The 13,699-nt window shown below is 42.5% G+C and overlaps 1 protein-coding gene across 1 annotated transcript in view; it reads right to left on the reverse strand.

Moving 5' to 3' along the window:
- Nucleotides 1-13,699, reverse strand: part of LOC141114447 (proton channel OTOP2-like) — a 113,374-nt gene that overhangs the window by 39,196 nt on the left and 60,479 nt on the right. The window contains exon 4 of the mRNA XM_073608122.1: nucleotides 10,504-10,652. Within this exon, the coding sequence (XP_073464223.1) occupies nucleotides 10,504-10,652 (149 nt within the window). The remainder of the gene's footprint in view (nucleotides 1-10,503; nucleotides 10,653-13,699) is intronic.

A 13,699-nucleotide genomic window follows, 5' to 3' on the forward strand; every position in this document is an offset into this window, starting at 1 on the left:
CTATAGGATTTTTGTAAGACACTAAACACCATGTTAATTTCCATAATCTCAATTTCATACAGTTCTTTCCACAATCTTAATCAATACTTTTTCTCTGAAAACTTTTTCTGCCCCCTATTTATATGTTTTAAAATGACCACGTGTAATAACACACATTTTCTGTTGTTCAGGGCTAAAATATTCATAAACATCATAAACATTTACATGCAGCATTAAACTTAGTTTCCTTATTTAATAACTTCTTTACACTCTGGCATTAATTAATTACCTTACTACTGCATGTATTCCTGATGGTACAGGAAAATACTTCTGAGCCTTGAGATGTTAACCATCCCATGTTACCCTTTTTATATAAACAAACACACTCACCCCTTGTTAGTATGATAGTCCTTGTGTGCACTTAAAAAAAACAAGAGATGAATAATGTCCTTTAAATTTGTTGTTCGTTGCCTTTTCTTTCGTTTGTTGCTTTTTCTTTCTTTTGTTGCGTTTTCTTTCTTTCGTTGCTTCTTCTTTCCTTTGTTGCCTTTTCTTGGAAGAATCATTTTCTTGTAGCTTTTTGCCTTGTTCCTTGTATTGTGTGCTGTAGTGTGCTTTAGTGTGCTTTAGTGTTCTTGCCTGTTGATTTTTCTTTACCTGCTTCTTGGACTTTCCATCTTCAAACATCAAAATCCGACTTTCATCTTAGCTCACCCAAATAGTACATACATTTGCCTGTTGTACCTCAATGGTAGCTTTTTCAAATAACGTGAAGTCTCAGTTCCTGATTCAACATTTTTTCTTATTGGGCAACTACCCAATATTTTCTTATGTGAGACTTTCTCACCTTCTTAGGAACTAACCTTGGCAGAAATCTTCACGTACGTAACGTTACGTTTTCACAAACAAAGTCTTGGATTTCCAAACAATAGCTTGAAGCATACCGTCCAAATGGCCTTGTCAATCAACTTCGTAGGCTGGGTCTTCCTTTTTTTTTTTTTTCTTCAAAGTTACAAACTTTGGCTAGAGGTGAGAAAACAGACATAGAAAAACTCACCCGCGACTTTTATTGAACTGTTGTCCACATCTGACGCAAACGCCTCCTTCTAGGTTCTTTACTTAGTTTCTTCTTGGAGCTTGTTCTTCCTCCATATTTGATTATCAGATGCCATATCTTATTTAGAAGAATTTCTTGTCTTTAGCTGGCTCAGTTCCTTGGACCTTGCATCCTTGTCTGATGGAACACAAACGCCGCTTTCTAGGTTCTTTGATCGTTTTTTCCCGAGACTTGATCAATCATGAAAATGTGTGAGTCTCCCCCCTTTGTCAAGGAGCAGGGAAAAAAACTGGACTGGCTGGCAATCGCCAATGTAAAAATGTGGAGAGGGTGTAAAAAACCTTCTCTTCTCAGACACATGTTATGTCAACAGTGTCTTAGGCGTTTTGTTCAAAAGTTCAGTAGCCAGACTGTCTTTAAACAAAGTGTGAGTTTATTTGGTCACACTTGGCAATTACTTGAAAATATATACAAAGTTAAATTCTTCTTACAGCTTGATGTAGTAAAACAAAAATAATAATAGGAACAAAAACTTGTATCAAGAAGGTTCAAGAGATGTCTCAGCTCCGTTGGTGCTTTTCTATGTCAGAGAGATGTCCACTCTAGCAGCTGTTTGTGAGGTAGGCTGTATTTAGGCCTAATGTAAACAATATGTCTTCTGTAGAGTAAGAATGCGTGTGTCCTTCTTCTTTATGTGTGTGAAAAAGTAGCGAAGTCCTTCTGTGTGTGAGTATAGGACATGTGTTGTGTTGTGTCGTGTAGTGAAGTGTAGTGAAGTGTGTGGTGCGTCCTGAAGTGAAGTGTCACTCTGTTTTTATACTATTTCAAATCAACTAGTCAGCAGACTAAAGTCATAGCCATATACGGCTAGAACTAAAAATGAAATGATCATATTCGTGATTATTCTAAATATTCTCTTTGCCAACAGCTGACACGTCTCTTAAACCTCTTTGATTGTCAGTAACACACAACAGTTTCTTATAAAAAACTCAAGGTGAATGACCTTTCCAAATGGCCAAATTCTTGTAATGGATATCTTTTAAACTACAGAAATGCAATTCTGTACCAAACCTTACAAATGCATATTAAACTATAATTGGATACATATATAAATATATACTACTTCACACAAACTCAATCTAACTAACTAATTAAATAACTATATCAAATAACTAACTATATTATGGATAATATGTTTTTACCTTTAAAAAGATCTTTACAATAAAGTTTATGACAGATATACTGAGTATATTCTTATCTGTGAAATCACTGACCTACTGACCTTAGTCATTAACTCAGCACATGTAGAACAACTGTTACAAAAATGACATGCACACAACCTAGCTATTTCAAGATTTGTCTTATGCTGAGCTGAGTGAGCTTTTTCAAAGTCAAAGCATAAAAGGGAACCCAGACTGCATACTTACAGATCTTGATTATAAAGCCAAATTAATATAATTATTCTACACTGTACCATGAAAGTCCAAGGTTGCCTCCATTTTTCTAGTTGTCCCATTTTCATACAGGTGTATTAGCGTGTGCTAATGGGCATCAATTTCATATGTAGGTTGAAACAGAGCCATTAACTGAAAGAGAAACAGCTGTGTAGGAGACTTAAAACTGGGTCAGGTACAGCCAAACTCTGCTACTAAAGTAAGGTTGCGGAGGCCAGTTTCATGTCACAGGTCATGCACCATGGCAAGACTGAGCACAGCAACAAGACACAAGGCAGTTATACTGCATAAGCAAGGTCTTTTCCAGGCAAAGATTTCAAAGCAGACTGGGGTTTCAAGATGTGCTGTTCAAGCTCTTTTGAAGAAGCACAAAGAAATGGGCAATGTTGAGGTCTGTAGATGCAGTGATCAGCCAAGGAAACGTAATGCAGCAGATGAAAGACACACCATACTTACTTTCCTTCGACATCGGAAGATGTCCAGCAGTACCATCAGCACAGAACTGGCGGAAACCAGTGGGACCCAGGTACACCCATCTACTGTCCAGAGAAGTCTGGCCAGAAGTTGTCTTTATGGAAGAGTTGCAGCCAAAAAGCCAAACCTCTGACATGGAAACAAGGCTAAGTGACTCAACTATACATGAAAACATAGGAACTGGGGTGCAGAAAAATGGTAGAGGGTGCTCTGGACTGATGAGTCAAAATATGAAATATTTGGCTGCAACAGGAGGCAGTTTGTTCACTGAATGGCTGGAGAGTGGTACAATAATGAGTGTCTGCAGGCAACAGTGATACATGGTGGAGGTTCCTTGCAAGTTTGGGGCTGCATTTCTATAATTGGGGTTGGAAATTTGGTCAGGATCAATGGTATCCTCAATGCTGAGAAATACAGATACTTATCAATCATGCCATACCACCAGGGAGGCATGTGATTGGCCCCAAATTTATTCTGCTGCAGTCCTGGAAGTGATAGTTTGGCCCCCAAAGAGCCCTTATCTCAGTCTGTGTGGAATTACATGAAGAGACAGAAGGATTTAAGGCAGCTTAAATCCATAGAAGGTCTGTGGTTAGTTCTCCAAAATGTTTGGAACAACGTACCTGCCGAGTTCCTTCAAAAACTGTGTGCAAATGTACCTAGAAAAATTTATGCTGGTTTGAAGGCAAAGGGTGGTCACCCCAAATATTGATTTTCTTTGGATTTCTCTTCTATTCATTTACTTTAAATTTTGTTAATTGGGGGGGACCCCTACACCATTTATTTTAAAACTTTGGCGCAAGGTTCCCCTTAAAATCCATACTAGACCTGAAGGGTCCGGTATGGATTTTGGGCGGAACCCCTATGCCATTTTTTTTTTAATTTGGTGCAGGGTTCCCCTTAATTTCCATATCACTAAGGGTCTGGTATGGATTTTAGGGGGACCCCCTCGCAATTTCTTTTTTAAATTTTGATTCGGGGTTCCCCTTGATATTCATACCAAACCCAAAGGGCCTGGTAATGGACTGGGGGGGATCCCATGCTCTTTTTTTCAATTATCTATATCTATATTGCCGAGACTCGACAATTCATTACAGCCACGATCAGTTTTAAATGACAATTTTTCCTTTAGAAATGTCATTTTGCTGTGTTACTGTTCTAAACACGGGAAAAATGTGCCACTTTACAGGCATACTATAGACACCCCCCAGGCACGATATTTAAAGGGATATTTCATTTTTATTGTTTTACTTTAAGCATTAAAAAAATCACTGCTCCCGAAAAAACGGCTGTTTTTTAAAAACATTTTTGGGGCAGGACCCGGGTACCAAAACACTTTTTATGACAATAACTTGCATAAAAGCCTTTTAAATTAGCACTTTTGATTTTTCATGTTAGCGTCCCATAGACTTTAACGGTGTTCCGGCAGCTTTCGAATTTGCCGCGAACACCTCATATTGTTAGACTTGAACATCGGGCTCATCCCTACTATGTAAATTCAGAACATTGGGTGCAGGCCTAAGGCCCTTGTTCTGTATTGCTGTCTACCTGTGCTGTTATTTTTGGAGTCTGCTGAGCTTTTTGCATATTGTTCCGGGGTGTCCTGTGCCCTAACCCTCTTTCCTAAATGTTTCTCCTGTTGTGAGCAATAAACTCACTTTTGCATCCTAAAGGTGTCTGGCGCGCATCTTTTTCTACAAATGTCAATATCTCAATGTGGAAAGATATCATGCTGGATATCTATACTGATATGGACTGAGTAATGTGTTCGGAATGAAAGGATACCACATCGTTTGATGGAAATGTATATAATCAACCTACAGAGGGCTGCATTCAAAGACACCCCAAAAATCAAAGTGAAAAAATTATGCAGCAGGCTAGTTCATTTTGCTGAAATTTCATTGCAGCAACTCAAAATGGTACTCAGTAGTTTGTATGGGCCCCACGTTCTTGTGTGCATGCCTGACAAAGTCGGGGCATGCTCCTAATGAGACGACAGATGGTGTCCTGGGGTATTTCCTCACAGATCTGGACCAAGGCATCACTGAGCTCCTGAACAGACTAAGCTGCAACCTGGTGGCATTGGATGGACTGAAACATAATGTCCCAGTCCCAGAGGTGTTCTATTGGATTTCAAGCGAGCGTGGGGGCCATTCAATGCTATCAATTCCTTCATCCTCCATGAACTGGTTGCATACTCTAGGGCGCCTGCGGAGCGACATCGGAGCCGATGCGCATGCCCGGCAACCGCGATGTTCGCCGGGCACCCGCGATTGCTCCTGAGAAAGACAGAACGGAGATCTGTCAATGTAAATAGACAGATCCCCATTCTGTCAGGAGTAAGGAGACATATGAAATGTTCATACTGGTTATGAACAGCGATCGTTCTCCTCCTCCAGGCAGTCCCATCCCCCCACAGTTAGAAACACTCCCTAGGACACACATTTAACCCCTTGATCGCCCCTTAGTTTTAACCATCTCACCTGCCAATGACATTTATACAGCAATCAGTGGCTATTTTTACTGTCACTGGTCAAAAGTGTCCAATCTGTCTGCCACAGTCCCGCTAAAAATCGCTGATCACCACCATTACTAGTAAAAAATAAGAATAATAAAAATGCCATAAATCTATCCCCTATTTTGTAGACGCTATAAATTTAGCGCAAACCAATCAATATACGCTTATTGCGATTTGTTTTTACCAAAAATATGTAGAAGAATACATATCAGCCTAAACTGAGGAAGAAATCTGTATTTGTTTTTTTGGGATATTCATTTTAGCAAAAAGTCAAAAATGTATATATATTTCTTTTTTAAATTGTCGGTCTTTTTTTGTTTATAGCCCAAAAAAATAAAAACCTCAGAGGTGATCAAATACCACCAAAATAAACCTCTATTTGTGGGAAAAAATACATAAATTTTGTTTGGGTAAAGCACGACCACGCAATTGTCAATTAAAGCGACACAGTGCTGTATCGCAAAAAATGGCCTCTCCTCACTTTATAAACCTATAAACAAATTTCACATTTCAAAATGGTCTTAGGGGTGGTTTACATGTGTGCACTGCGGTTATTGTGCATCCCATTATTATGCACATTTTACATTGTAAAACATACAGTTACAGTATGTTTTTAGCCACTTTAAAATTGAGCTCTACAAAAAGGTATGTTTTGATGAAAGGGCTTTAAAAATGCAGAATGCAGGCCAAAACGCACACTCTCAAGAGTTCAATGATAGCGCAGCTAAACATGCATGTAAAACACGCGTTAAAACATGATGCACAAAAACTGTACTGCACATATACAGTATGAACTTTAAAATCATTATCTTTAATTTTTTTTTTTAATTATCTTTAATTTAAAAAACAGAATTATAGTGAATTTTAATCTTTGAAGGACAATTATAATAAAGCATTGAAAAATAATTTACTTGTATAGGCATACAGTAATTAAAGTAGAACTATGGGAAATAAAAAAATTACATATGTGATGCATTCTGTCACCTGCATTACCATTATAGTTTTATTTTTTCTGTGTCCCCACGTAACAGTTTTAATGCCTTATGGTCCTTATGATTCATTTCCTTTAAGAGGGTGATGCTGTGGACTCTGATGTGAAATAGTACAGTGGCATTCTCACCCAGAGTAGCATGGAGCCACTCATACATGGATTGAACTTCGGTTGGTTCAGCAGGGACTGGCATAAATTCAATCCATGTATGAGCTGGCTGGTTGTACACAAACCTCCTCTTCTAGGGTCCTCTGCTGGCACTCCTGGACCCTCCCCCCCATCTGAGCACCCCCAAAGCAAACTGCTTGCTTAAGGGGCAAGGTAGCCATCAGAAATTGTTGGGCTCCTTACAAAGCTTTATTCCTGGGCCCCCCCGTGCCTGACCACCAACATTCTACAGGGCTTGATCATGAGCCATCTCACCGAATCCACAGATCGGCCACCTCACCTGTACGCACTCAGCCCCCCTTCAATCCTGTATTCACGTCAGCCCCCCTCAATCCTGTATATATGCCAGCCCCTCTCACACCTGTATATATGTCAGCCCCACCCCCCCACACCTGTATATATGTCAGCCCCCCACCTGTATATATATCAGCCCCCCCACACCTGTATATATGTCAGCCCCCTCACACCTGTATATGTCAACCCCCCTCACACCTGTATATATGCCAGCCCCTCCACACACCTGCATATATGTCACTCCCCCACACCTTTATATATGTCAGCCCCCCTCACACCAGTATATGTCAGCCCCCCACAACTCTATATATGGCAGCCCCTCTCACACCTGTATATATGTCAGCCCCACCCCCCCACACCTGTATATCTGTCAGCCCCCCACCTGTATATATATCAGCCCCCCCACACCTGTATATATGTCAGCCCCCCTCACACCTGTATATGTCAACCCCCCTCACACCTGTATATATGCCAGCCCCCCCCACCCACCTGTATATATGTCATTCCCCCACACCTTTATATATGTCAGCCCCCCTCACACCAGTATATGTCAGCCCCCACAACTCTATATATGGCAGCCCCCGCACACCCGTATATATGTCAGCCCCCCTCACACCTTTATATGTCAACCCCCTCACACCTGTATATATGCCTGCCCCCCACACACCTGTATATATGCCAGCCCCCCTCACACCTGTATATATGTCAGCCCCCCCCACACCTGTATATATGTCAGCCCCCCTAACACCTGTATATATGTCAACCCCCCTCACACCTGTATATGTGTCAGCCCCCCCACACACCTGTATATATGCCATTCTCCCTCACACCTGTATATATGTCAGCCCCCCCACACCTCTATATATGTCAGCCCCCCTCACACCTGTGTATATGTGCCAGCCCCCCTCACACCTGTATATATGTCAGCCCCCCACCTGTATATATGTGTATAGTGAAATATCTGCGTTACCCTTGAAATCGTAAATTGACCTAAAATTAGCAAAAAAAATTACATAAAAATGTAAAACAAAATGAAAAATGATAACAAAATCACTAAAATAGTGATGCGACTTAAATAGCCTAAATATTCAGCTTATAGAAATGTGGGTAAAGTGAAAGTGCGCAACCAAAATATTAATATGTGCAAAAGTGTTCCAAAAGGTGAAACCGTGATGTCGGACACTCAGCAAAATCACTCTGGTGCTTCTGTTCAGAAGATAAAATAAACAGCGCAGCTTACCAGATTTGGTGGATCTCAAGTTATAGTGATCAAAAACGCTCATCCAGGGATAACTCAGCCTAGGAATACTCCTCCAAGGGCTCATCCAATACAGGGATCCTCTCTATACAGTGGGCTCTCTGATAGTATGATATTCCTCACAATTACGGCGGTAACTCTCTCCCAGTAATCATATTGGGACATATTAAATCATAGAAAGAAAAGGCTTCATGGTGCAGTACTCCAGTTTTAAAATTTATTTGAAAACTTCGTAGGCATTGACATATAAAGAGCGGTAAAACAGTACTTTCAAACAGCCGTGGCTCAAGCCAGCCAGCTGGTGCGTGGTGACGTCAACAACTGGTGCTCGACACGATGCGTTTCCCCATAAAAGGCATCGACTGGGAACCTGAGTGTCTGACATCACGGTTTCACCTATTGGAGCACTGTGTGGACTTTATTATCATTCATATTTATGTTTCATCTCATACAATCTATGCACATATTAATATTTTGGTTACGCACTTTCACTTTACCCACACCTGTATATAGAACAGCTCCCCTCACACCTGTATATATGTCAGCCCCCCTCACACCTATATATATGTCAATCCCCCCACCTGTATATATATGTTAGGCCCACACATACACAAATCTGTAAACACACAAGCCTCTGGCCCTTCCCTGTACACAAACAGCCCCCTCCCTTTCCTTCACAGCCCCTACTTATAAAGGAAATCTTCCTACCTAGTCCCAGCTCGTTTTCACAAAGCTGACATGTTGTTGACACAGAGGAGCACAGTACAGGCAGCTTACACGAGGGGTGCACATGCACATAGTAGCCAGAGGTTGCAGTAAAGAGCTCGATGTCTGAGCTCAATGACACAGAGAGCAGCAGAAGCTGCAAGATCATTTCTATAGTTCACAACACGGCTTCCCTTCACCTGTCCTGCCTTCTTTTGGCCCAGGGGTCTCGTGGGCCCCTTACAGTTATATCGGCTGTACCCCCCTGATGGTTACACTGTCTAGGGGCACTTGTGCATGCTCTCTCCCGAGCCACTCGTAAAGGTAAAAACCCGTCAGCCTTTAGATCCACTTTAATGTAAGCTCATGCTAAAGTTATCTTGCATACTCTTCTGCAATTGGGAGCCCTTCTATAAATCTGTGACTGGGAGCTTGTGGTCACAGTGACAACAGTGAAGCATTTGAGCATGTTCCTGACACAAAACATCATATATATATATATATATATATATATATATATATATATATATATGTAGCAGCAGGTAGTAAAGCACACTTCCATGCTGCCACATACACTATATTACCAAACGTATTGGGATGCCTGCCTTTCAAAGCACATGAATGTTAATGGCATCCCAGTCTTAGTCCATAGGGTTCAAAATTGAGTTGGCCCACCCTTTGCATCTATAACAGCTTAAACTCTTCTGGGAAGGCTGTCCACAAGGTTTAGGAGTGTGTCTATGGGAATGTCCAGAAGCGCATTTGTGAGGTCAGGCACTGGTGTGGACGAGAAGGCCTGGCTCGCAGTCTCCACTCTAATTCGTCCTAAAGGTGTTCTATCGGGTTGAGGTTGTGCAGGCTAGTTAAGCTCATCCATGTCTTTATGGACCTTGCTTTGTGCACTGGTCCAAATCATTTGGTGGAGGAGGGATCATGGTGTGGGGTTGTTTTTCAGGGGTTGGGCTTGACCCCTTAGTTCCAGTGATGGGAACTCTTAAGGCGTCAGTATACCAAGACATTTTGGACAACTTCATGCTTCCAACTTTGTGGAAACAGTTTGGGGATGGCCCCTTCCTGTCCCAACATGACTGCACACCAGTGCACAGAGCAAGGTCCATAAAGACATGGATGAACGGGTTTGAGGTGGAGGATCTTGACTAGCCTGCACAGAGTCTTGACCTCAACCCAATAGAACACCTTTGGGATGAACTAGAGTGGAGACTGCGAGCCAGGCCTTCTTGTTCACATCAATGCCTGACCTCACAAATGCGCTTCTGGAAGAACGGTCAAACCTTCCCATAGACACTCCTAAACCTTGTTGACAGCCTTCCCAGAAGAGTTGAAGCTGTTATAGCTGCAAAGGGTGGGCCAAATCAATATTGAACCCTACAGATTAAGACTGGGATGCCATTGAAGTTCATGTGCATCCCAATTCTTTTGGTACTATAGTGTACCTAAATCACATTTGCCTCTAGCTTAGTTTCAGAGTTTTAGGTGTGAATATTGTTGTGGCTTCAGGGCGATTGCTCATGTGGGGACAGAAAGATCACAATTCTAGCAATTAAGTGGAAGAAAGAAAATGTCAATGTAAAAAAATGTTCTTACCTTGATGTTCACTTAGAGTACTGGTATTTGTTTTAGAATAATTTCCCTTAAAGTACTCCTCTAGTTCAATTGTATGATGTCTGGATTCTTCAGTCACCATGATAATCCAAATAGTTAGATTTACCATCAACAGAATCATCAGAAAACACCTGAAAAGATATATAGCTCAGTTACATAAACCGACTTCTCTAAACATAATGTAAAACTAAGATATATTTTTATAGCCAGAAACACAATAATCTTATTTTCCAATGCAGTGGTGAAAGAACTGTGCCACTCCAACATAAATTGAAGCCTAAGGCCACAATGGTCCCCATTACCAGCTGGTAGGTCAGAGTCCTGAGAAATGTTGTGTTCCTCTCCCACATTCATCCAACAAGGAGGTATAATGGGGTGTCAGGGAAGGACTGGGAACCTTTGGTCTTAGGAGCAAATGAACCAACTAACCATTCTATGATAGAGACAGATTTCTGTGGTCTAAAGAAAGTGTATCATGCAAAATGTGTCATGATACCACATTGTTTGGTGGGCATTTTGAGAGTGGGTGCATGCTCCTAAAGAACATGCTTTTGTGACCTTTTTTTTTTAGATCTTCCAGCACCAACCTTTAGGCAGGTTGGAATGTTCTAGTTAGTTGCTGCCCAGCCAGGAGGGAAAGAGTTAACTCAGTTCCCACACTCTGTGAGCTTTGTCTCTCTTTCCCTGTGCTGTAAATAAAAGGGGGGAGGGCTCTGCTCTCAGTCTGTCAGCCTGCATAGGAAACAAGTCCAGACAAGCCACAGCATGTGAGTACCAGCTGCTTACTGAAGAAGGCCCCATTCATACTGGTGGAGTCTGCCAGCGGATCCACTCGCTCAGCAGGGGATTTATCCACTGATCCCTGCTGAGCAGGCGGATGACAGGTTTGTGTCCGCTCCACTGATACAGAGCGGACACCGCCTGCTGTTCTCTATGGGCTTTTGGTTTGAAACGGACTGCCTGTCCATTTGCAATCCGACTGTCATCTGATCCAATCCACCAGATGGATAGGGAATGGATTCCCAACTAATTTTAGCGGACAGGATCGGATTGATGTCCGATGATATCCTCTGCTCCATAGGAAACTATGAATGGTCTGATCGGGTCCGCCTGAAAAACTGACAGGCGGACCTGATTAGTCCATCAGTGTGAAAGGGGCCAAAGAGAGAAGGGGGATTGCTGGTGAGGCAGGAAACAAAATGGCTGAATTTAGAACAAGATGGATGCTGATATTAATGATATTGATGCTGTTATTTTGACTTGTTTTTCACTTGTAAGGTTACACAGAAGACTACTGACATGTAGAAGTTTCCAGAGACACCTGTTTCTAAACTACCCCCCATCCCCCCCTTCTCTTCCTGTAAATACTATACATAGTTTGTGTAGCGGTGTGTTGCCACTAGTTACTAACATCCATGCATATTCACCCTGCTGACAGACATCCATACGTCACACTTGTAGACAATGAAAAGTCTTTTGCTTTGTTGTGTTGTTTTATTTGGGGGATTGAACTTGGTTGGGGGATAGGGAAATGGGATGCCCATAGAACAAATTGATATTTGCAATGTTATAGCGGATCCAGCTTAATATTGACAAATGTCACTAGTGGTTATGCTTTACATTTCCTTGAATAAGACAAAAAATGGTGGACTCTAATCTTGACAGCGTTACTTCAGACCAATCTCCTCCTCTGCACTTTCCCTGCAGACTTGTAACTCCAGAACACTTCTCCTGCACAACACTTTCCTGTCACAGCATTAGACATCTTGTCCCACCATCTTGAGCTGACTAGGCCTCCCTCTGAATAAGTCCTAGGAGTAGATTCGCTTGATGATTCTTAATAGGCCAGGGGCCTTCAATACCCCTTCTTGACGGCCCTGAACATTTAGTTGAAAAACATATTTGATGAAAGACTACTGATCCCAGTAAACCTGACTTTCAAATCTTGTGTCCTCTGGCTGCAACGATTTGACCCAAAACCCCACAGTCTCTCCTCTGGCTCTGCACCCAGCTTCCCTGGCATGCCTCTTCCAGATCTCCACTGTGCCTCACTCACCGACTCCTGCCTTGAGTCCTTCCTGAAGGATTTGCCCAGACCATGCAGACCGACTGCTTCTCCAGCTCCTGTTCCAGGACAGCTCTCCATGACCATATAAGGAGAGGCTCCCTCCCAGCTCCCGAGCTCCTCCACCTGAGGTGCACCCCCCCCAGATGGGGGTGTTCCTTCTGCACGCAGCCTAGCACTCCATCCTTCAGTTCACCCAGCCGACAACTCCTCCCTAGCACGCTGACCATGAGTATATGTAGGAGGTCTGCCCCCTGCCAATCCTTGTTGGGGATTGGTCAGGGCTCCTCACATGTACTCCATGTCACTCCAACTCTCAGCCCTGCCCCTCTTCTAGAGCATTCTCGCTGAAAGCAGGGGAGGCGCCCAAAAACTGAAGCACATGTTGTAAATGCCTATAAGGTCCAAAGTTTGTTTACCTGAAGAGTCTGTTTGTCTGGAGTCCCTCACTGGTATCCCAAAAAACATAGAGCAGTTTCCTACTTCATTTCTACCTGCAGTCCCCCCTAAAGACACAGATAAGATGTTTCCTCCAGCTGCTGCTTTTCCCAGGGCTCTCTGCCTCTCTGGGAGTCCCTGTTTCTGCTTGACACCTGTGTCCTAGAGCCTTCCACATGTAGGGGGATTGCCAGGACACGCTGTCCTCCCTCAAGATCGAATAGGGACTTTGCCACAAGTCTGTAGTTAGAGCTCAGGGGTGTTAGGAAAGAACTGTGCTATATGTTGATCTGTTATCTTGTGATTCTTATTATGCTGCATTACTCAAGTAAAGTTTTGAAACTTTGCCTATGCCTGTCTGAAGTTACTAACGGGGGGTAATGCAAGTAACCGGGACCTACTGTATAGTCTACAGTTGGGTCACTAGCACATTGGGGTATGAAGACATCAGTATAAAGAATGAATCCAGTGTGAAGCTACAATGGTTACCAAGGGTAATGGAGGTCTAGCAAGTGAACTGTTAAGCATGTTCATGTGGCAAGTGGGATAGCCTTTTGCAGTGAGGGCAATGTTGTTGGCACTCCTTCTGCAGCAATCCATCTCCCATAGCAACCGGAGCAGATTTGCACCACCGGGGCCCTCAGCCTGTGCACAGGTATGGAAGAATTATTCTAG

This window comes from Aquarana catesbeiana, linkage group LG12, assembly GCF_042186555.1.
Source record: "Aquarana catesbeiana isolate 2022-GZ linkage group LG12, ASM4218655v1, whole genome shotgun sequence".
NCBI lineage: Eukaryota > Metazoa > Chordata > Amphibia > Anura > Ranidae > Aquarana > Aquarana catesbeiana.